The sequence below is a fragment of the Motacilla alba genome, chromosome 24 (assembly GCF_015832195.1).
Source record: "Motacilla alba alba isolate MOTALB_02 chromosome 24, Motacilla_alba_V1.0_pri, whole genome shotgun sequence".
Lineage (NCBI taxonomy): Eukaryota > Metazoa > Chordata > Aves > Passeriformes > Motacillidae > Motacilla > Motacilla alba.
In genome coordinates this window covers 6,161,795-6,182,106 of record NC_052039.1, presented here as the reverse complement: position 1 = coordinate 6,182,106, position 20,312 = coordinate 6,161,795, and the positions used below count along the sequence as shown (strand labels likewise).

Sequence of the window (20,312 nt, the reverse complement as noted above, 5' to 3'; positions counted from 1 at the left end):
AAATGGGGGGGTTTGACCCAGAACTGAGCTGGGGATGGGCCCCAGAACCCGCTGAGGGGGGCTGGGAGCAGAGACACGGGTGTAAGAGCTGAAATGAGGGATGCAGGGCTCCAGGCGGCTCTAAAAAATGCATTTATTGCATCCAGGAGTCACAGCAGCCCAGGCTCGTGGGGGACAGAGCTGTGCCCACAGCTGGCAGCTGCAGGCAGGCCTGGAGACCCTGGGTTTAGGTTACAATGCATGATTTACTTTTGGTTACAATGCATTATGTACTTTTCTTTAGGTTACAATGCATTTTATATTTTTCTTTTGGTTTCAATGCATTTTATGCTTTTCTTTGCTGAGCATCTTCACACTCCAGACCCAATCTGTCCCTTAACTCTTCCCTCCAGCCCGTCACACCTGCTGTAATCACCACACCCCTGTCCCTGCTCTCCAGTCACTGACATCAGTCCATCACAGTTTAAGCCAGCAGTTGGTTTTCAGTTTCCTCGCAGTGGAAAATTCTGAGAGCTTTTTTCTTCCTGCAACATTTGCTGACTTGTTTGCCTGTGCTGTCTTTCTGCTGGGTAAAAACATCTTCTGTTTGAGGTGGGTTTATCCTTTGCTCTCAGCCATAAAACCCCTCTAACTCACACCCTTGGCTGTCCAGTGAGACTGGCTCAGCAATTCTTTTCTTCTCTATCAAAACTTGCTTCCAGCTCTATTCCTTCTTCACATTCTACATCCAAAAATCTTCCTGCTAAGCTTCTGTGAGACTTTCTTGTCAAACTTCCATCCTTCCCAACACACGGGGGAAGCGTTGGTGCCTCTGTGCCCCTCACACCCGGCTGGCACTGCCCTGCCCCAGTGCAGGCCAGGAGCAGGGGCTCAGCTCCTGGAGGCTGCCCCCAGCACCAAAGTCACACCAAATCAACCTCAGGGATGCAGATTTCTGACTGAATTACCGGGGCTGGCAATTCCCTGCTGCAGGAATTGAGTTTGTGCGTGTTCCCAGCTGGTGGCAGATGCTCCAGGTCACATTCCTGCATCGTGTTCACGTTGAAATGCCCACCTGGAGCTCGCTGGGAGGGCAGGCCGGGCAGGCAGGGCTTTGCTGGGCTCAGGCAGGTAACCTGTTTAGCTCTGCCTTTGTGTCTGACCCCCCCAGCAAAGGGAATATTCGGCTCCCTGGCAGTTCCAGGGTGTCTGGGAAGGAACGAGTCTGATTGCCTTTGTGATAAACAAGCCCTAAATCACTTCAAAGCCGAGGGCAGAATCACTGGGGAAGATTACAGACAGTGAAATAGTAGGGCCTGGAACGTGATTCAGAGATACCAGGGAAAATCACAGTAAATTCTACCTCCTTCTTAATTACAAAAATAAAAAAGAGCAAAAGGAAATGTTCCATGAGCAGACTGACTGAGACACTCTTCTTCAGCCAGCTGGGCTGCCAGAGCTGGGAACAGGCATTTACACCCCCAGGCCCTGGGGGAAAGCTGTCCCCCAGTGGGTGACACCCAGGGGTTCATCCCAGCACACCCCTGTGCTGCAGGGGAAGGCAGAAGTGTTCAGGGAGGAGGAGCTGCCTGGGGCTGCACCAGCTCACTGACAGCTTTAGCTCACTGGCAAAAAGCTGTTTCTGCAGCCAGAGTCATCCTCCAGCTGTCTCAGCCTCCAAAATCCCCAAATCCAGCCTTGTGTGTCAGGCACAATTTGAAATTTCCCCCCTCAGCCCACAAACCCGGTGAGGCCAGGCCCTGGGCCAGATTTTCCAGGTGAATTCCAGGGCTGGGCACCTGCCCTTCCCTGCTGTCCTGACTTTCCCACCAAAACAAGGCTGGCAAATATGATCTTGGAGGCCTTTCCCAGCATCAGTGATCCTGTGGGGCCAAGGAGCTGCTCCCAGGCTCCCGAAATCACCTCAAAAGCAGCATTTCCCAAGCTCACCACATTTCGGATGAATTCCACCTTTTCTCTGGTTTTGTCTCTCTCTCTCATGATTCCTCCCTGCCACTTTTTAATGTCTGAGCGGGCTCATGTCCTGTGGCATTTTCCAGCATTCCCTGGAGCAGAACACGACCCTGCTCAGCCAAAAGGAGCAGCACGTTGGGCAGCAAAGAGCCCAGCTCAGCTCTCCTGGGAGAAATCCTGGGAGAAATCCTTACAAAACAAAGACTTAAATAAAAATAAAAGGCAGGGCAGCCTCAGCAAAACCTTTTGTTGGACTGCAGTCTTTTCCAAGGCGAGAAAATTAATTCCCTGAACGCCTTGTAAGGATTTTTTTTTTCTGCTTGGAGCAGTTATTAAGGGTTTGCCCAAAGAACAGCAATAAAATCCTGCTGGTGATGAGGAGGCTGCTGTGCCTTGCTGAGGAGCAGGCTGGTGCTGGGGAACACTGGAATTGCCACGGCACCAGGCCAGAAACGCCCCAAAATTTTGTCCCAGCTGAATTTTCTGTGTCTGTAACGTGTCCCTTTTCTTTCTGAGGTCGTGGCCTTGTAGCACAGCAGCAACAAAGGCTCATTTTGGCCCTTCCTGCAGCTAATTAGTGCCCCTCCTGATTGCTGACCCCAGCCTAATGCTCCTCTCTGCAATTGCTCCACATGGACTTGGAGTCTTTAACAGGACATTTTCTATCAGCAAGGCTGGTGGGGATTATTTATTTCTTTTTATTCCAAAGAAATTCCCTCCAGGGTGGGGAGTCCAGTTGTGTTCTCTGGATTTTCTCCTGGATCATTTGCAGGTGATCTGGAAAATCTGTACAAAAATGTCTGTACCTGATATATTTTTAAAGGGAAATTCAGAGCAGGGATGCTCCAGGGGTGGTTTTCTGTTCCTCCCAGCACACTGCTGTGGGGAGCACCAATCCTTGCCACAAAAAGAGCTCTTTGGACTCACAGATTCCACGGTTCCAAACCGAGCCTGGGCAGCAGATTTTGGGCTCTGAACCTCTGCGTGCCCTCAGAGGGATATAAACCTTTTCCTGGGCTTTGTTTGGGTACAAAAGATTTTTCCCGAGGCCACAGAGGGTGTGAGGAGCACAGAATTGCCAAAATGAGAGCCTGAACTGTGATATCTCCTCCCCAAACTGTCCCCACAGAGCTGAACTCCACCTCTCACTGCCAGGGACCTCAGGTTTAAAAACAATCACTTCTGGGCCCGGGCTTGTGGGGCTTTTTCTTTTTTTTCCCAAAGAAGAGAAGGAGGCCAGCAGCAAATTGCACGGGAGGAGGGGTCCCTGCTGTGCTCTGAGCCAGAGGAGAGGAAAGCAGCAGCTGATCAAAAGATGTTGAACTTGCTGGGGATGAGCTGCCTGCTAGGAGCAAACAGCAAGTGCTCCTTGATTCCCAGCCAGGCCCTTTCCCATTATTCTAATGGAAGTGGAGCTCACACCTGCACTGATGGAGCTGGGTGGGGAGCAGCTTTTTGAGGGGATAACGTGGTTTTATTGCAAAGGAAGGGACAAACCCCCTCCCTGGGGATGGGGAGAGCACAGGGAAGGGAGCAGGAGGAATCCGGCCAGGCCAGGGAGAGGCTGAGCAGGAGCCAGGCACGTCTCACGCTGCTTTTTGAGGGGATAACCTGGTTTTATTGCAAAGGAAGGGACAAAACTCCTCCCTGGGGCTGGGGAGAGCACAGGGAAGAGCTGGGATGGGAGCAGGAGGAATCCTGCCAGGCCAGGGAGAGGCTGAGCAGGAGCCAGGCACGTCTCACACTGACGTCTGCCACAGCACAGAGCCTACAACCACCTCCTTGCAAGAAAAAGAAACACAGAGAATTCACTATTCCTTCTTACATTAAAATCACTCCCTCCTACATTCACATCATTGCTGTCAGAAACATCTTGATTTTCCACACCTAAGGGGCTATGGAAAAAAACAAGCATTTCTGCTAAAAATAAGGGTTTTGTCCCCCCCACAAGCTGTATTTATTCAGATCTCTTTTCCTCTAAAACGCAGCATTATTTTAATTTTAATTTAATCCCATATCTGCATAATTGCAGCACTGCCAAACAAACAAATCACAGCCGCTGGGAAGCAGGAGCAATGCAAAACGTGGATTTAACCAAATTCAACTCCAAGCATTTTCCTGTGAGCGCTCCCTCCCAGAAGAGCCACACTTCTCACTGACACGTCCACGTTTTCATCACAACAAGCATCTCCCCTTCAAAGGAATTTTACATCAGAGAATTTATATTGCAGTCAGATGCAGCACTGAGAGAGCACTTAGGAAATCAGCGCCAGCCCCTCCCGAAGCCATCCCCTGCTCTGCTGATTGATTCACTCCGAGTTTCTTGGTGTGCTGCTCGTGGGCTCCTGGAAGTCCCATCCCTTTCCCCACGGATGCCCTGGGATGCAGATGGTGCAGAGGGAGTGCAGGCAGCCCCAAGCACATCCAGCATTTACAGAGCTCGGGGTCACTCCCGCAGGGAGCAGGGCTGGAACAAGATCAGCTTGAAGGGATCTTAAATTTCCCCCCTCTGTTTTTCTGTCTTTGCCACCCCAAACCATGCTGGGATTCTCTGAGGGCTTTGAAGAGCAATTGGTTTGAAAATATCACCATGGTTCAGGATGTCAGGAGCTGCTGCAGCACAGGGATGCTCAGAGCAGCACTCCAGAGTCATTCCAAACTCCCTGCCAGCATCAGCAGCAGCCCCTGCTCACCCAGGCAGCTCTGGGTACCCCAAAACCATAATTTTTGAGGCATAAGCGTCACCAATTTTGATCTTTTGGAGTCTAAACGAGCTGTTTAGGAGGTTTCTGCCCTGCTGCTGCTGCCATGCCCTGCCAGGAGCTGCCCGGGATGTGAACTTTGGGTAAGAACGTGAGATAATCAGCAGCAGATTTATCAGCAGGGACAAAAGACTGAAATGGAGTTGAAAAAGGGGAAAGAAAAGAAAAAAAAAAAAAAAAGAGGGGGGATGGAGATCTACGAATAATTTTAGAAATAAAGCTGCAAGTTGCACAGTCACAAAGCGGAGGCTGGAATGCACTTTTCCAGAGTTTGTAAAGACTCATTTAATTTCTATAGAAACTGAGCAGCAAACAGGTAATTTTCTCTGCAAATTGCTTCTATCACCTCTGGAATGCTCTGCAAGAGCAGTGTATTTCCCTCGTGTCTTCTTAATCCCCTGTTATTTTCATTATAAATTTAATTAAGCTCTTGTAGAGAACATTCCATGACATACGAGCTGAGTTTTGTTTTTCTGCCGGAGCGGGGACAGAAAGGAGCTGCTGAATTATGTGGCAATTGGATTTCTTTTTTTCTGGGTAAATATTTCAAATGACACCGAGCAGGGGAGACATTTGCTGAATCAATACAGCTGAGGCTGAGGGAAGGAGCTGCACAGGAAGCTCTGAGCATCCCAAGAATTCCTTCAGCCAGGCCTTTCCTCCTTGGGCAAAATTAGGGAATATCCAAAGCAGGTAAATCAGGGAAATGCCAAGCTTTTGGGTTTTTTTTTTTTTTTTTGGTGGTTGCAATAAAAAAGTCTATTTTTTACACTCCCTGCAACCCAAAATGTCACCAGCGTTTCATTTCATAACCTGCCCAGCTCCCCACTTCACCAATGGCAAATGTTAGAAATGAATCATTTCATTAAAATTTATTTTAAACGATATCTAAAGGCTCTGGTGCCAGAGCATTGTGAAAAACTGGGTTTGGACAAAATACACATCAATACCTCAAGCTCATACAAAATGAAAACTGCATTAGTAGAGGTTGGGCGTTTTTAACCCCTCTTTTTAACCCATTTAATCTCACATTATCAGGCAACAACAGCTCCCCTGCAGAGCCGGGGTTGTTTGTTTCTATTTCAGCCTCCTCCCAGCTCAAGGCCATGACAAGTCACCCTCCCAGCAGGCACGTTTGGGGACTCAGGAGTCACAGCAGGGCTGTCAGAGCTGCACACCAGGGCTCTCACTGTCACCAGGGAATCAAATCCACCGAGAAGATGTTTTTCACAGGACTCTGGAACATCTTCCTGGAGGAAAGGAATTATTTCTCCCCAGAGACATGACTCCAACCTTGACCTGCAAGCAGCCACATCTCGTGTGTGATTATTCTGGAATTTCTGTTCCCCGTGCTGCATCCATTTCAATACTCTCTGCCAGTGATTTCTCCTCCCTGCCTTGTTTTATTTGATTCTTGTTACAGAAAGGAGATGTCAGGAAATGTGACACATTGCTGTGCCAGCAGCAGGTGAGAATCTCACGATTCAATTCCCACCTGTGCCAGGGCCATTTTACACCAATTTTCTCTGTAGGAAAACATGGGATGAAAGCAATAAAAGCTGTGGAAGCCGTGTGTGTGCTGTGCACAGCTTAGCACTGCCTGCGTGAACAGGGGGTGCATAAATCCCTGCTCAGGAAGGATTCAGTAGGAAAGCACTGCCTAAAGTATCACCAAGCCAAAATGTTCTACAAGCTTGGAAAATAACTTGTCATCAAATAACTTCATTTTCTTTTACTCTCTGAGCGTTCACGCTCAAAAACTTCCATTTAAAAAGGGCAAATATTTTCCTGTAATCAGCAGGGGACAGGACAAGGTGCTTTAAGGCATCACGGCTGACGTGGGAAAGCTCAAGCTGCAGATTCCAGAGCTGGTGAATTTACAGGTCTGTCCTTCCTGGGATGAGCCTGGGCATGGGGATCTTCGCCTCGCTCAGAGTCCTGTTCCCAGCTTTGCTCCCCGAGGCCTCCTTGCCCTGGAGCAGGGTGATGATGTTCTCCCGCTGGTGCCTCACGGCCAGCTGCAGGGCCGTGCACCCCGTGATGTCCTCCACGTCCAGCAGGGCCCCTGCCTTCAGCAGGGTCTTGATGATGGCCATGTTGCCCTTGAGCACCGCCAGGTGCAGCGGGGTCCAGCCCACCTTGTTCCTGGCGTTGACGTCGGCCTGGCACTCCAGGAGGTTGATGACGCTGAGGAAGGAGCCCCTGAGCACGGCGAAGTGCAGGGGGGCCCAGTGGGACCTCTCGGCCGTGTTGGGGTCGGCCCCGCAGCGCAGCAGCTCGCTGACCACGGGCTCGTCCCCGTAGCGCGTGGCCAGGTGCAGCGGCGTCCAGTCCATGCCGCCCTTGGCGTCCAGCCGGGCGCGGCTGCCCTTCAGCAGCCGGATGATCTCGATGTGCCCCTTGAAGGAGGCCAGGTGCAGGGGCGTCCAGCCTTTGTCCGTCCTCAGCTCCACGTTGGCCCCGTATTTGATGAGTTTCTCGCAGATCAGGTACTTGCCCCTGACCACGGCCAGGTGCAGGGCGCTGTAGTGGTTCTGGTCCAGGCTGTTGACGGAGATGCCGTTCTTCAGCAGGTACTGCACCACCCTGAACTTGCCCCTCTCCACGGCCACGTGCAGCGGAGTCCTGAGGTTCTTCTGCTTCCTCTCCAGGTCGGCCCCCTGGCTGGCCAGCAGCTTGACCAGGCCGACGTGCCCGAAGCACGCGGCCACGTGCAGGGCGGTCTTGCCGTCCACCTCCTGCGTGTTGCAGTCGGCCTGGCGGGACAGCAGCACCCGCGCCACGTTCTCAAAGTTGTTCTGGGCCGCCAGGTGCAGCGGCGTCCACCCGTCGCGCTCCTGGGCGTCGGCGCGGGCCTGGTGGTCCAGCAGCAGCCGCACGGTGCGGTCGTCGCCGTGCTGGGCCGCGAAGTGCAGCGGGCTCCAGCCGTCCTCGTCGGCCGCGTTGACGTCGGCGCCGTGCTCGATGAGGACGGCGCAGATCTCGGGGAGCCGGCGCTGCACGGCCAGGAGCAGCGGGGTGCAGCCGCCGCCCGCCGCGCCGTTGACGCCGGCGCCGCGGCCCAGCAGGAAGCGCACCTTGCCCACGTTGCCCTGCAGCACCAGCAGGTGCAGCAGGGTCAGGCCGTTCTCCTGCACCCTGCCCAGCTCCTCGGGCCCCAGCTCCTCGGGGCACCCGGCCTCGCCCTGTGGAGGTGGGAGAGGAACCTCCTGGGGGTCCTTTCCTAAAGGCAGGGATGCAAAACGGGAGAAAAAGAGTGAAAAACTCCCAGGAAGGGAGGGAGAGCTTGTGGCTCTTTGTGGGATGACATGAAATGGAGTCATTTGAGAGATGAGGAATGTAAAATAAGGCCAGACATGCACTGGGACATTTGGCCTCTCTCTCACAGTACCTATTTCCTGAATAGTTCATTTTCCTTAACTTCAACTTTTCCTCAACCTCAACTCTTCCTTACTTTAAAATGTCCCCCACAAGGAAAACCTTATGAGCCACATCCTTCTGCAACAAAACAGACAACTTTTATAGCTTCCCCTTCAATTTTCAATTCTGAAGCCAGTCCCCTACTTACCCCCACTCCTGGTGTCTCGGGGGAAGGTGAACTCCTCTTTGTCACCCTTGTTTTCAGAAAGGAGGAAAGGAAAAGGATAAAACAGAGTGTTTATTTGCATTCTGTAATGTTTGCACGATGTCCTTTGCTGCTGCTCTGCAGTTTTGTGTCATCACTTGAGAGTTTTTTATCCAATCCTGTTTTTGCACCCAAAACTCAGCTAAGCCAGTCGTGGCACAGCAGGAATGGGGGAGCCTGAAGATGATCTCTGGATATCCATGAGCTTTTCCTCCTTGTGCTCATTTGCTCCCAAACACACCCATATTCTGCTTCCTGACTGCATGGCAGCATCCCAAAATGATTTCCTTTGTTGTTCAGGGACCCCCAAGCCCCTACTTCTTCTGGCCTCTGGTTTCTTGCACAGCTTGGCAAAACCCTCTAAATACCAATAATTCCCAACTCCTATCTCTCCCTGTTTTCTAGGCGTAATTACTCCAGTAGCTGGGATTACATCGTGACTATCCAGAAGCCTGATTTTTTTTCTTAGTCAGAGAAACATGGGGATTTCAAACTATTTAAAAACATTCTGTGAGAGTTGTTCAAACTGGAACATCCTCAGTTTTGTGCACACAGAACCCTGTGATTCTGTGCTTGCTTGAGTTTCTTTTAGTGACTGAGGCCACCATGATAAACCCACTTCACCTGGGCAGGTCCAGAAAAGGGTTTTCATCCCAGACTATTTATCATTCAGTGCATTTGTTAATTAATTTGCAGGTGTCTTATCCCCATAAATGAATCACAGAGGCACAGCCTGTGCAGACACCCCGTGAAGGTGCTGAGGTGCACCTTTGGGAAGGGAAAGAGCCTCAAGATCTGGTCAGAACGAGGAGCAGACTCGGTGGAACTACCTGAGAGGCTCAGGGGGGTTCTGCTCACCTGCTGGCTCCTGGAGATGGCCGGTTTGTGGGACATCTTCCTGACCAGGCGCTCGTTCTCCGGGTCCTGCACCAGGCTCTGGATCAGAGCCAGCAGCACGTCGGTCTCCACAGGGATATCTGCCAGGGCAGAGCAGTTCAGCTGTGCAGGCTGCCCCAGCTCCAGAGCCGGGCAGGAGCCGCGTGGGAAGGGAGGGAAAAGGGATGAGGGGATGTGTGACAGCAAAAGGGCACCCAGCCGTTCAACCTCGGAGGTGGAACTCGGAAAACTGGACACAAACCCTGCTTCCCAACCCACGGGGCTGACCCTTGGCTGATGCACACCCCAGTCCCACCTGCAAAGCTGGGCCTTTGCTTGGGGTCCTGGTCCCAGCACCTCTTCATCAGGTCGACCATCTGGTGGCACTCCCCGGGCCAGTCGTCCCTGACGAGCTCCAGCCCCGGCCTCTTCCCCGCTGCCACCTTCACGATGATGGCCATCATGTTGGCCCCTGGAAAAGTCCAGCACGCTCTGGGTGTTCTGCCTGGGAACAGGGCTGGAATAAACATTGCACGGGTGCAGGGTTGGTGTTTACCTGTGTAAGGCTTCTTCTGCATGAGCACCTCCCAGATGACGATGCCGAAGCTGCGGGAGAGGAGAGGCTGTGAGCGCTTGGACATGAAAGGCACTCACTGCTTCTGCCTTCTGGAGAAATGGGAAGATCGGGACAGAATTTCTTCAGGGGGGAAGGATTTAATCTCCCAGAGCAGAAGGATTTCATCTCCCAGGCCAAAAGGATCAGGCCTTGTGGTTCTGCCTCATGCATCCCCCGTAAGAGTGGGGTCATCACCCTCCAAAAGTGAATGAGTGACTTGGAGCCTTTCCTGGCAAAGTCAGGCTCTCAGTGCCTTTTTTCCACTTTATTCGCATTGGGCTTTTGAGCCCTTGGCTCCTGCAAGTTCCTGTGGCTGTGCAAATCCTCCTTTCCCTCTACCCTCTGTGCTGCAAAAGCCAAGGAGCCAAGGAATCTCCAGCCATGGATGTGGAACTCCTGTGAATGTGCTGCAAAGCTCCTCGCCCAAAAGGACAAAAGCCACGCTGAAATCTCTTCTCTGCCTGTTCCTGACCAAAATGAAGCTGAACACTGAGGCAGATAAGGCAATATTGGAATTGTTTTAAAATCAATCTCAGCAGCGACTGTGATGAAAGAGCAGCACTGGCTGTGGTGGGCTCTGCTCTCACTTGTCTTTGGGAACAGGGTGTGATGGCACCTGGGGCAGTGCAGCCTGCAGCTCCCTTGGGAGGGTGCATTGGGATGTTGATTATCCACAGAGAACCCCCCTCCTTCTCAGTCTCCACACACTGGGGCACCCCAGTGTGTCCCTCACATTCTAGGAGGCAGAAAACCAGAATTTAAACCAATTGAGGCAGTGTCCAGCCCGCCTCACTGGGTGTCAGAGCCCGGGGACACCCCTGGGTGCCCTGGGAACACCCCTGGTTGCCCTGGGCCAGCCCTCACCTGTACACATCATACTTGATCCCCGGGGGTTTGCTGTTCTGCAGGAACATTTCGGGGGGGATGTAGCTCAGGGTGCCCCTCAGAGCCGAGCTCTCGATGTACTGCATCCTGCTGGATTGCTCCATCCACTTGGACAGCCCGAAGTCGGAGATCTGCAAGCAGGAACAGGGAAGCTGCCCCAAAATGCTCGCACTCACCCTCCTGCGGTGCCCATCTTTGGGATCAGGGGCAGGGGGAGGTGTGAGCAGCTGGAGCTTGACAAAACCCTGACAAGCTGCAGCCACTGAGCACAGCTGGAGCCTTCAATTCCCAGTGCTGGCCCAGAGTCCCCGTGTGATCCTGAGAACACCGTGTCATTTGCTCAGCAGCTGCTTGTTAAACGCCCCACAGGTCACTCTTTCATGCGTGTTCCTGAAGAACCTGATTTACTGGGGCTCTGGACCTGTCTGGCAGAAATAACCTCAGGCCGTACCTTGACGTGCATGTTCCCATCCAGGAGGACATTCCCTGGCTTCAGATCCAAGTGCAGCAGAGGAGGGCTCATGCTGTGCAGGAAATTCATGGCCAAGCCCATCTCATGGATCACCCGGAATTTCAGCTGCCAGGACATTCTGTGGGTGGGAAGGATCCTCTCCAAGGACCCCCTGGCCATGTATTCCATCACTATCCCCAGAGGGCTGTTGCACACCCCGTAGATGGTGACAATGTGCTGGAATTTGATTTTCTCCATCTTGCTTGCCTCCTCCATTAGGCAGTTCATGCTGGTCCTGGAAAATGGAAAATAAAAAATAAAAAATTAAAAAAAAATACAGCGGGAGCAAGAAATTTTATCAGTTGATTCGCAGGCTCAGTAACTCTGTAGTAACTTAGTAACACCCAGCCTTTCCGAGCACTGCCTACCCCAAAAAGATTCATCCCAAATTCCCCCTTGAGTTGATGACAATGCTGCCACACAGGGATATTTTGCAGATTAAAATCTGACATGAACGGCGCTGTGACCTCTCAAAATGAGCTGAGGTTTATTTGGTGGTTTATTCAGCCACCACCAGGAACGAGATGAAAAACTTGCACTTGTTTCAATCCCTGGCAGTGAGGACAGAGAGCCTGTGCTGCCACGCTGGTGGAATGGCTTTAAACTGCCCCAGGGCAGGGTTGGATGGCGAGGAATTCTTCCCTGTGAGAGCGAGGAGGGGCTGGCACGGAATTCCAGAGGCTGCCCCATCCCTGGAAGTGTCCAAGGCCAGCCCGGGACAGTGGAAGGTGCCTTGGCCACGGCAGGGAGGATTCAGATGAGCTTCAGAGCTCCTCCCAGCCCAAAGCACTGTGTGGTCCCATGAAATTCCCAGTGTTTCCCTGGCAGCAGGGTGCCAGGAGCTGGCACAGCTCCATGCCAGGCCTTGGCCACTCCTGCAGCTCCTCCTGTGCCCGCAGCTCTGTCCCTGGGCACGGTGACTCTGCTCCCTGGGGAAGCCTGGCATGGCTCTGCTGGCTGCCAGCTCTGGCAGACCTGTTCCTCCAAATTCTCCAAAGGCTCACCCCTCCCGACCTGCTGAACGAGTTTGGGGGAGCAGCCAAGCAGCAAAGTGCCAGGAGTGCCTTTAAAAAGTGCCTTTAAAATGGAGCTGAGCTGCCAGCAATTAGGCCAGGCCATTAATTGATCTAAAATGGTTCAGCCAAGCAAAATCTTCTGCCAGACTTCCTCTAGCAGGCTCCTCACAGTGAGAGCTACCCGTGGGTTGAGGAATCTTGGGTATTTTACTACAATTAATAAGATACCAAATTAAAATGGATTATTTATTTTTTCCCCCACAAACAAGAACAAAATGCAAATGTAGAACCTGCAGAGCAAACTGAGGACAGTCAGTGCTCAGTCTGAACTCAGTTGTTGTCTGTAACAAGAAATCACAAGAGTGAGATTTTTATCCAGGCAGGATCCTTCCAAATTGAAGATAATAAAATTTTAGATTAAATAAGTCCATCAACTCTGCTGTTTTTCCATCAGCTCTGCCTGTATTGGATGTGTTATCAGCAGTGGCTGTGATTACCTGGCCCCTCTCCATCTCCAGACACAAGGTGGGCACCAGAAGAGTCTCTGCAGGTGAGACACGGAGCAGGAAGCAGCGAGGAGCTGCAGGTGCACCACGGAGAGGAAAGAGATGTCTGGAGGCTACGGGAGCAGGGCAGCAAAACCAGCTGTAAATCCTCTGCCCCTCATCTTTAAACCTGATGATTAATTCAGTTTGATGGATTCACCTCAGCCCCAATGTCCAGTGCAAGCTGCAAATAACCCACCAGGCTGCTTTTATCCGTGTGGAGGGTGCTGACCTCAGCCAAGCTGCACATAACCCACCAGGCTGCTTTTATCCATGTGGAGGGTGCTGACCTCAGCCAAGCTGCACATAACCCACCAGGCTGCTTTTATCCGTGTGGAGGGTGCTGACCTCAGCCCCAGGCTTCAGCCCTGCTCTATTCCCCGTGCTCCTTATGCACCCACACGAGACAGGGAAGGCAGACCTCCTATTTCCCACTCCCTCTGGGTACCCAACCCTTCCCGGGGAGCAGAAGCTCCTTGTGCAGAGTTTTATCCCCCAGTCCACCCAGCTGGGATGGCCAGAGCAGAGCAGAGCAGAGCAGGGGTTACCTGTCCAGGCTGGAGTCCTGCAGCAGGTACGGGGAGCACTTCACGGCATAGACCGTCCTCCACCTCCTGTGCTTCACCTGGTACACGTGGCCAAAGCCCCCGCTGGCCACCCGCAGCCACTCATCCTCGAAATCCTCCTTGCTGAACACGGTCAGGCTGCCCAGCCCGCCCTGCTCGGTGCCCATGGCACAGCTGGCTCTGCCTGCCTGCTGGGGAGGCACGGGAGCTCCTCCTGCCCTGCCCTGCCCTGCCCTGCCCTGCCCGGGGAGGTGGGGATTCACCCCACGGAGCCCTGGCAGCTCCTGCCAAGGGGTGGATCCTCACTGGGGCTGCTCACATATTCTGCTTTTCACACGCGGCTCAGCTCCAGCCTGGCAGGGTGGCTCTGCTCTCTCGTATCCAGCACTGGGTGGGCAAATCCTCCAAGAATTCCAGGTGGGAATGGTGCAGAGGACAAACCTTCAGTGAATTCAACAAGCCTTCAGTGAATTCTACATATTCCCAGTGAATTCTACATATTCCCACGTGGCTCAGCTCCAGCCTGGCAGGGTGGCTCTGCTCTCTCGTATCCAGCACTGGATATCCTCCAAAAATTCCAGGTGGGAATGGTGCAGAGGACAAGCCTTCAGTGATTGCTCCGTGCTGAGGATGGGATTCCTCAGCTGGGGCATCGGCACAGCCTGGGGGAAAGGGAGGTGGGAACTGGGGCAGGGTGAGGCTTGGAGGGAACAGAGAAATCCGGCAGGCAGAAATTGTACATGAGAGATGTGGAAAACACTCCAGAAAGAACTGAGGGGAAAAACCCCAGAAACAGCTGGCTGGAGAGGTGGAAAACACTCCAGAAAGATGAAAAACTGAGTTATTAAAAAAACAAACCCAGAAGCAGCTGGATGGAGACATGGAAGACACTCCAGAAAGATCAGAGGAAAACCCCCCAGAAGTAGCTGGACGGAGAGGTGGAGAACACTCCAAAAAAGAAGAAAAACTGAGTTATAAAAATCCCAGAAGTAGCTGGATGGAGAGGTGGTGAACACTCCAGAAAGATAAAAAACTGAGTAAACCCCCCCACGCCCCAGAGGTAGCTGGAGGGAGAAGTTCTAGAAAAAACACTCTAGAAAGATAAAGAGCAGGAAAAAAACCCAAAACAACCAGAACTGGCACGTGAGTGCATGAGGCTGGGAAAAAAACTCAGCAGAAATACCAGAAATGTGGCAAACCAGAGCAGTTCCCTCAGGGATAAAATAAAATCTCCCTGAAGCGGGTGTTTGGAGGAGCACAGACTGGTCAGAGCAGTTTAAGCCTCACCATGTGAGCACCAGGAGCAGCGCACACACCTCCAGCTGAAAAGGGGTTTAAAACCCTCGTCTGGGTCTTGTGCATTTGTGTCTTTAACGCCTCAGCTCTCTCTGGAGGTAGCTGAGTGTCAAAGACAAGGTGGTGCCGATTTCCTCGGTGCTGCTGCAATACAAATAATAATTAGCACTGCTGCAGGGTAATTGTCTCACTGCCAGCAAGCCTTGGCCTGGGAGTTTTAGTTCTGTGGCAGAATCTTGAGGAAATCCTTGGAGGAAGCCTGGCCCAGGTGGAAATGTGGGTTACTTGTGTTACACTGACCCCAGGGGCTCCGGCAGTGCACTCCCTTCTTTGAAGGAAAGAAGGGGGAAAAAGGAAAAAAAGGCTCCGCAGCATTTAGGAAGGAAAAAACCCCAATTAGAAGGTGATTGCTGCCAGTTCCCTGGCACTCCCCAGGAGCTGCCCACCCGGAGTGATGCCCTGCTCCCCTCCGCTCCCAGCTGCCAACACAATTTTGGAGCTGGGACAAGGACAGAGAGCCCCAGTCACCCCCGTGCAGGCACAGAAACACAAACGCTGCGAGGCTCAGGTTTATTGCAGAGTTCAGCAGGAGGGGAACACTCAGCCCACGGCTGCAGAGGGGCAGCAGCTGCTGCTTCTCTCCCTCCCCACACCTTCCAGGGGCCATTCCGGGCCAGCAGCTCAGGAGTTCCGGCTCTGAGGGCAGCAGGGACAGGAGGTGAGGTCCTGCTGGTCGTCCCCAGCACAGGCAGGCACGTCCCTCCCTGCCTGCCTCCCCAGAGGTGCTCTCCTTGCTCACTCTCCCGGTGCTGCAGCTGCTGCAGGAGGTCCCGGATAAGATGGAGCAGCCCCAGCTCCTCTGGGACAGGGGGATGTGGGGCTGGGGCCTGGAGGGGGCTCTCACAGCCACCCCCTAAAGCCCCCGGGAGAGCCCCGTTTGTGTCCCCCATCCTATGGATGCCTTTCCCCAGTGCATTCCAGCAGGTTCTGCTACTGGAGTTCCTCTCTGACCATCAGTGGGGACGTGGAGAAAACAGCAAAGGATTGAAGGGCCAGGAGGAGGGCACTTGGCCCCTCGGGGGTGAGAGAAGCTGCAAATCCGAGGGGACACATCTCTGGGGCTCTGGGTCCTGTCCATGTGCCCAATTCCATCCTTTTCCCCACCACCTCTCCCTGGTGGCAGGCTCCAGAGCACGGTGCTGGATTTCAGCTGGTTCCTGCCCCCTGCTCTCCCTCTGCTGCCCCTTGCTGTGCCCAGCCAGGCCTGGCTCTGCTGGCGCTGGCAGCTGGGCACTGCGGCCATTCCTCCTCTGCCCTGCAGTCTGTGGGCTCTGAGGCAGAGGGAGGAGAGGCAGGCTGGGGGCAGAGGTGGCATCTCCTGCTCCCTGCTCAGCAGGAGCTCTACAGAAGCAAAGCACATTCAGCTGCTTCTCTGGTGGCTGGGGGAGCTGCAGGAGCAGTTCAGCTGCTGGGATCACAGCCCGTGGAATTCTCCAAGCGGGGGATAACGGCTGGGCTTGGCTCTCTGCCGCTGGTGCAGCCACAGCCCCATGAAAGCAGTGCCCAGCACGGCACAGCCAGCCAGGGCCCCCAGCAGGACGGGCAGCAGCGTGGCAGGAGCAGCACCTGGACACACAGAGAGGGAATGGAGCAGTGAGAGGTGTTCTTTGCACAAACAAGCACAGCCACAAGGAGTTAGGGATGGTGCCAGCAGGTTTGGAGAAGTCTCTCATGTTTTACCAGCTCAGTGTCGCTCTTTTCTAATAGCTATAAACATTTAATTAACATCAAACAGCTTCTGTGTTTCACCTATGAACACTCCTGACCTATGGCCAGCCTCATTCTGCTCCAAAATTCTGCAGCTCTTTACAGACAGAACATTCTGCCTCATTTTCTCCTCTTTCCGCCACCTAAAGCTTCAGTTCCTCCTCAGGGTGCCTTTGGAACTCTGCTGGATGTGACACTGATTAACCCCCACGTCTGGGATCCAGGGAGGCCAAAGCAAAGGTGAGGAGTTGTTGGGATATAACCTAACCAAGAAAGTTGTGAAAAATGTGCTGGTTTTCCTGCAGCAGGGAAAGCTGAGCACAAACCTCTGCAGGAGAAACGAAACCAGGAGAGCCCCACCTTCCACTGGCTTGTACAGAAACCTGTTGTTCATCCTCCAGACGGGCCCGAGGGAGACCAGCTTGTGCAGGTTTCCGTGGCTGGTCCTGTCACTGGGCTGGGCAAGGGGCTCCACGCTTTCCAAGCAGCCCTGGGAAAGAGATGGAAAACACCTGGGAGTGTCCTGAACAGAGCCTCCTGCCCCAGGGCCTCCTCAGTCTTTTCCACCTCTGCTGTCGTTCCTAAAGGTGAATTTCCAATCCTTGGGCCAGCGCGTGTGTAAATCTTAATTCCCTGATTTCCTTTTCTTAGGGATGACCAACTATTGCCACCCTCCCACACCATTAACTCCTCTCCCAGACTTTAAGCAGGGATTGCCCATGGGGTGACCTTGGAGTGGAGGCTCTGGAAGCACCAAATCCCTCCTGACTGGGTGGGATCCCTCGTGTTCCTGTGGGAGCAGGTCCCCCCTCAGTACCTGCTCACATCCCGGCAGGCCTGGCAGGCAGACCCTCAGGTCGCAGTGCAGGTAGGCCACGGAGTGGTTCAGCATCTGGAACAGCTGGATGGAGAAGCTGGTGGCCCTGGAGCTGCCACCGTCCAGCAGCTGGATGTGTCTGCACTCCAAGGGCAGCCTGGCAGGGGCAAACAGCACACAGCTCCAGATGCCAGCTCTGCACAAGCTGCACAGCACAGCCCTGCAGCCCCGTCCGAGGGGCAGGAAATCCAACACCAGCGTTCCCTGCTGGAGCTGCCTGCTCAGAGCCCAGAGCAGCAGAGCTGCTTCCAGAGGTCGGTTTTGCTGTAGTGTGCCCATCACCCCCGGAGCTGCTGGAATCCACATTTCACCCTGCTGAGGGTCCACAAACCCTGGGCAATGACCCTCCCGTGCCCCTGGGGGGCTGAAATGGGGTGTGGGGTTCCAAATGGCTGAACCCTGCCCTGCCCTGGCTGTGCCTCCCCAGCAGGAAGGGGATGCTGCAGCCCTGTGACAGCCCCCGGGGGGAGCAGGACGGGTTGTTCCCACAAATCCTAAACAAAGGGAGGTGCTCCCATTCCCACCTGCGGAAGAGGCAGCACTGAGCCCCCGCAGCCCCGGGGCTGGCCGAGGGGGTCACGCAGCACGAGTGCACCTGCAGCAGGGCCTGGCTGTCGCTCTGCAGGGCCACCAGAGCCACGAAGGTGTCCCCGGGGGCTGTGTCCCCTGCGGGGCTCAGGCTCAGCCGCACCGAGTGGTTCCCGGCGCCGCAGGAGTCGCTCACGATGGCGAGCCTGGGGACAGAGGGGACAAAGGGAACGGAGTGAAAGGCGAGCATGGGGACACAGGGGACAAAGGGAACGGAGTGAAAGGCGAGCATGGGGACACAGGGGACAAAGGGAACGGAGTGAAAGGCAGCCCGGCTGCAGCAGCAGAAGCCAAAGGGAGCCAGCCCCCGGTACTTGCCCGTCCAGCGCGGTGCCATCCGAGCGCAGCCCCCTGCTCCGCTGCCAGTCGCTCCGCAGCGCTCCGGGCTCCGGCGTCACCGCTGTCCCCAAGGCTTCAGCCGCTCCGTCTGTCACCTCCCTGCTCCAGCCCGACTCCTCCGTGCCCGGCAGCAGCCCCGGGGCCCCGTCCGTGCCCGCAGCCCCCAGCCCGGGCTGCCCCGGCGCCGTCCCAGCCCCGCTCCCGCCGGGGCTCCGGGGGCTCGGCGGGCCCGGGGACACCCGGGGAAGGGGCTCCGGGTCCCCGCCAGGCACAGCGGGCACGGCAGGGCCCTCAGGAACCAGCCCGTCAGCGGGGACAGCAGCTGCTGGGGCTGTGGGCAGCCGGGCAGCGGTGCCAGGGCCGGAGTGACCAGGGTCCGGTTCCATGGCATCCTCCTCCTGAGGAGGGGACACCTCCAGAGCGGGGGACACCTCCTCCAGAGGGGGGGATACATTCTCCTGAGGATGGGATACGTTCTCCTGAGGATGGGACACCTCCAGAGCATGGAACATCTCTTCCAGAGGGTGGGATACGTTCTCCAGAGGGTAGGATACATCTTCCAGAGGGTGGGACACCTCCAGAGCATGGAAAATCTCCTCCAGAGGGTGGAACACCTGCTCCAGAGCATGGGATACGTTCTCCTGCGGGTGGGATACCTCTTGCAGAGGGTGGAACATCTCCTCCAGAGGGTGGGATGTCTTCTCCAGAGGGTGGGATATGTTCTCCTGAGGGTGGAACATCTCCAGAGGGTGGAACACCTCCTCCAGAGGATCAGATATGTTCTCCAGAAGATGGAACATCTCCAGAGGGTGGGATACAGTCTCCTGAGGGTGGAACATCTCCTCCAGAGGGTGGGATACATTCTCCAGAGGGTGGGACACCTTCTCCAGAGCGTGGAACATCTCCAGAGGGTGGGACACCTCGTCCAGCGGGTGGGACATGTTCTCCAGCAGGTGGGATATGTTCTCCAGAGGGTGGGACACATTCTCCAGAGGATGGGACACGTTCTCCAGAGGATGGGACACGTTCTCCAGAGGGTGGAATACCTCCAGCAGGAGCCTGGCTGATGCCGGCTGTGCAGCTGGCACGGGTGCCTGGGTGGGCAGCTGCCTGGTGGGGGCTGCATCTCCTCCTGCTGCCCCCTCAGCGCTGCCCAGCGCCGCAGGGAGCTGCCCCGAGGGCTCCAGCCCCAGCCTGGGCTCGGGCTGCCCCGCTGGGCCCGGCAGGAGGAGCAGCTCTGTGCCTCTGAGCGGGGCAGTGCCACCGGCACCCTTGGGCGCGGGCAGAGCAGTGCCCGCTGCTGCAGCCTGCCTGGGGCTGGCATGTCCCCCCAGGGCAGGGACAGGGCCCGGCAGGGCTGGAGTCAAACCCAGCTGGTGTCCCAGGGCTGCTGGCGGTGGCTGTGCTGTCCTGGCCGGTGGGGACACGCTGCTGCCCAGGGAGCCAGCGGCTCCTGCTGCCCCTGGCCCCGGGCTGGGCTGGGAGGAGAGCTCGGCAGGGGCAGGGCCAGGAGAGCTGGCAGCCATCCCTGCAGGGCTCAGCACGGCCATGGCTGTTCTCCCTCCTCCTTCGGTGGGGAGCAGAGCCTGCTCTGCTGCTGCTGCGGGGCTCTGGGTGCTCGTGAAGGGCTGGGGCACAGCGGGGCTCAATGCCAGCTCCAAACCTTGAGTGGCACCAGGTGTCCCAGCAGTGGTGGGCAGTGGAGCTGCTGTGGCAGGAGCAGGGACTGCAGGCCGGGCTGTGCTGCCCGCCGCGGGTTCCCTGTGCCCCTGCCCAGCTGGAAGCACAGAGGAGGCTGGGGATGTGCTGGGAGCTGCTGGAGATGGCAGCAGCTCGGTGCCTGGCAGCCTTTGAGGGGAGGGCTGCAGGGCTTTGGTGCTGGGGAGTGCCCTGGGAGGGGGTTTGGAAGGCAAACAGCCCGTGCAGGGGGCACGGGCTGGGCTGGGGGTGGGCACCGAGCCCCCCTGCCCTGCGGGTCCTGTGCTGCTCCCAGGCTGGGCAGGCTCTGGGGAGCCCCGTGGTCCCTTTGCTGCCAGGAAAGCAGCTCCAGGTGAAGATTGTGGCCTTTCAGTGGTGAAAAACTCCCTGGG

At 55.3% G+C, this 20,312-nt stretch overlaps 1 protein-coding gene across 1 annotated transcript; it reads right to left on the bottom strand.

The window, feature by feature from the left end:
- Positions 1-5,040: 5,040 nt before the first annotated feature.
- ANKK1 (ankyrin repeat and kinase domain containing 1) lies at positions 5,041-13,522 on the bottom strand. Its single transcript, XM_038161235.1, has 8 exons — positions 13,338-13,522; positions 11,169-11,463; positions 10,697-10,848; positions 9,773-9,822; positions 9,533-9,688; positions 9,199-9,317; positions 8,284-8,329; positions 5,041-7,938 (listed from the first exon to the last, which is right to left on the bottom strand). The coding sequence occupies exons 1-8, from the start codon at positions 13,520-13,522 to the stop codon at positions 6,593-6,595; spliced, it is 2,349 nt and encodes a 782-aa protein (XP_038017163.1). The 3' UTR covers positions 5,041-6,592.
- Positions 13,523-20,312: the final 6,790 nt, after the last annotated feature.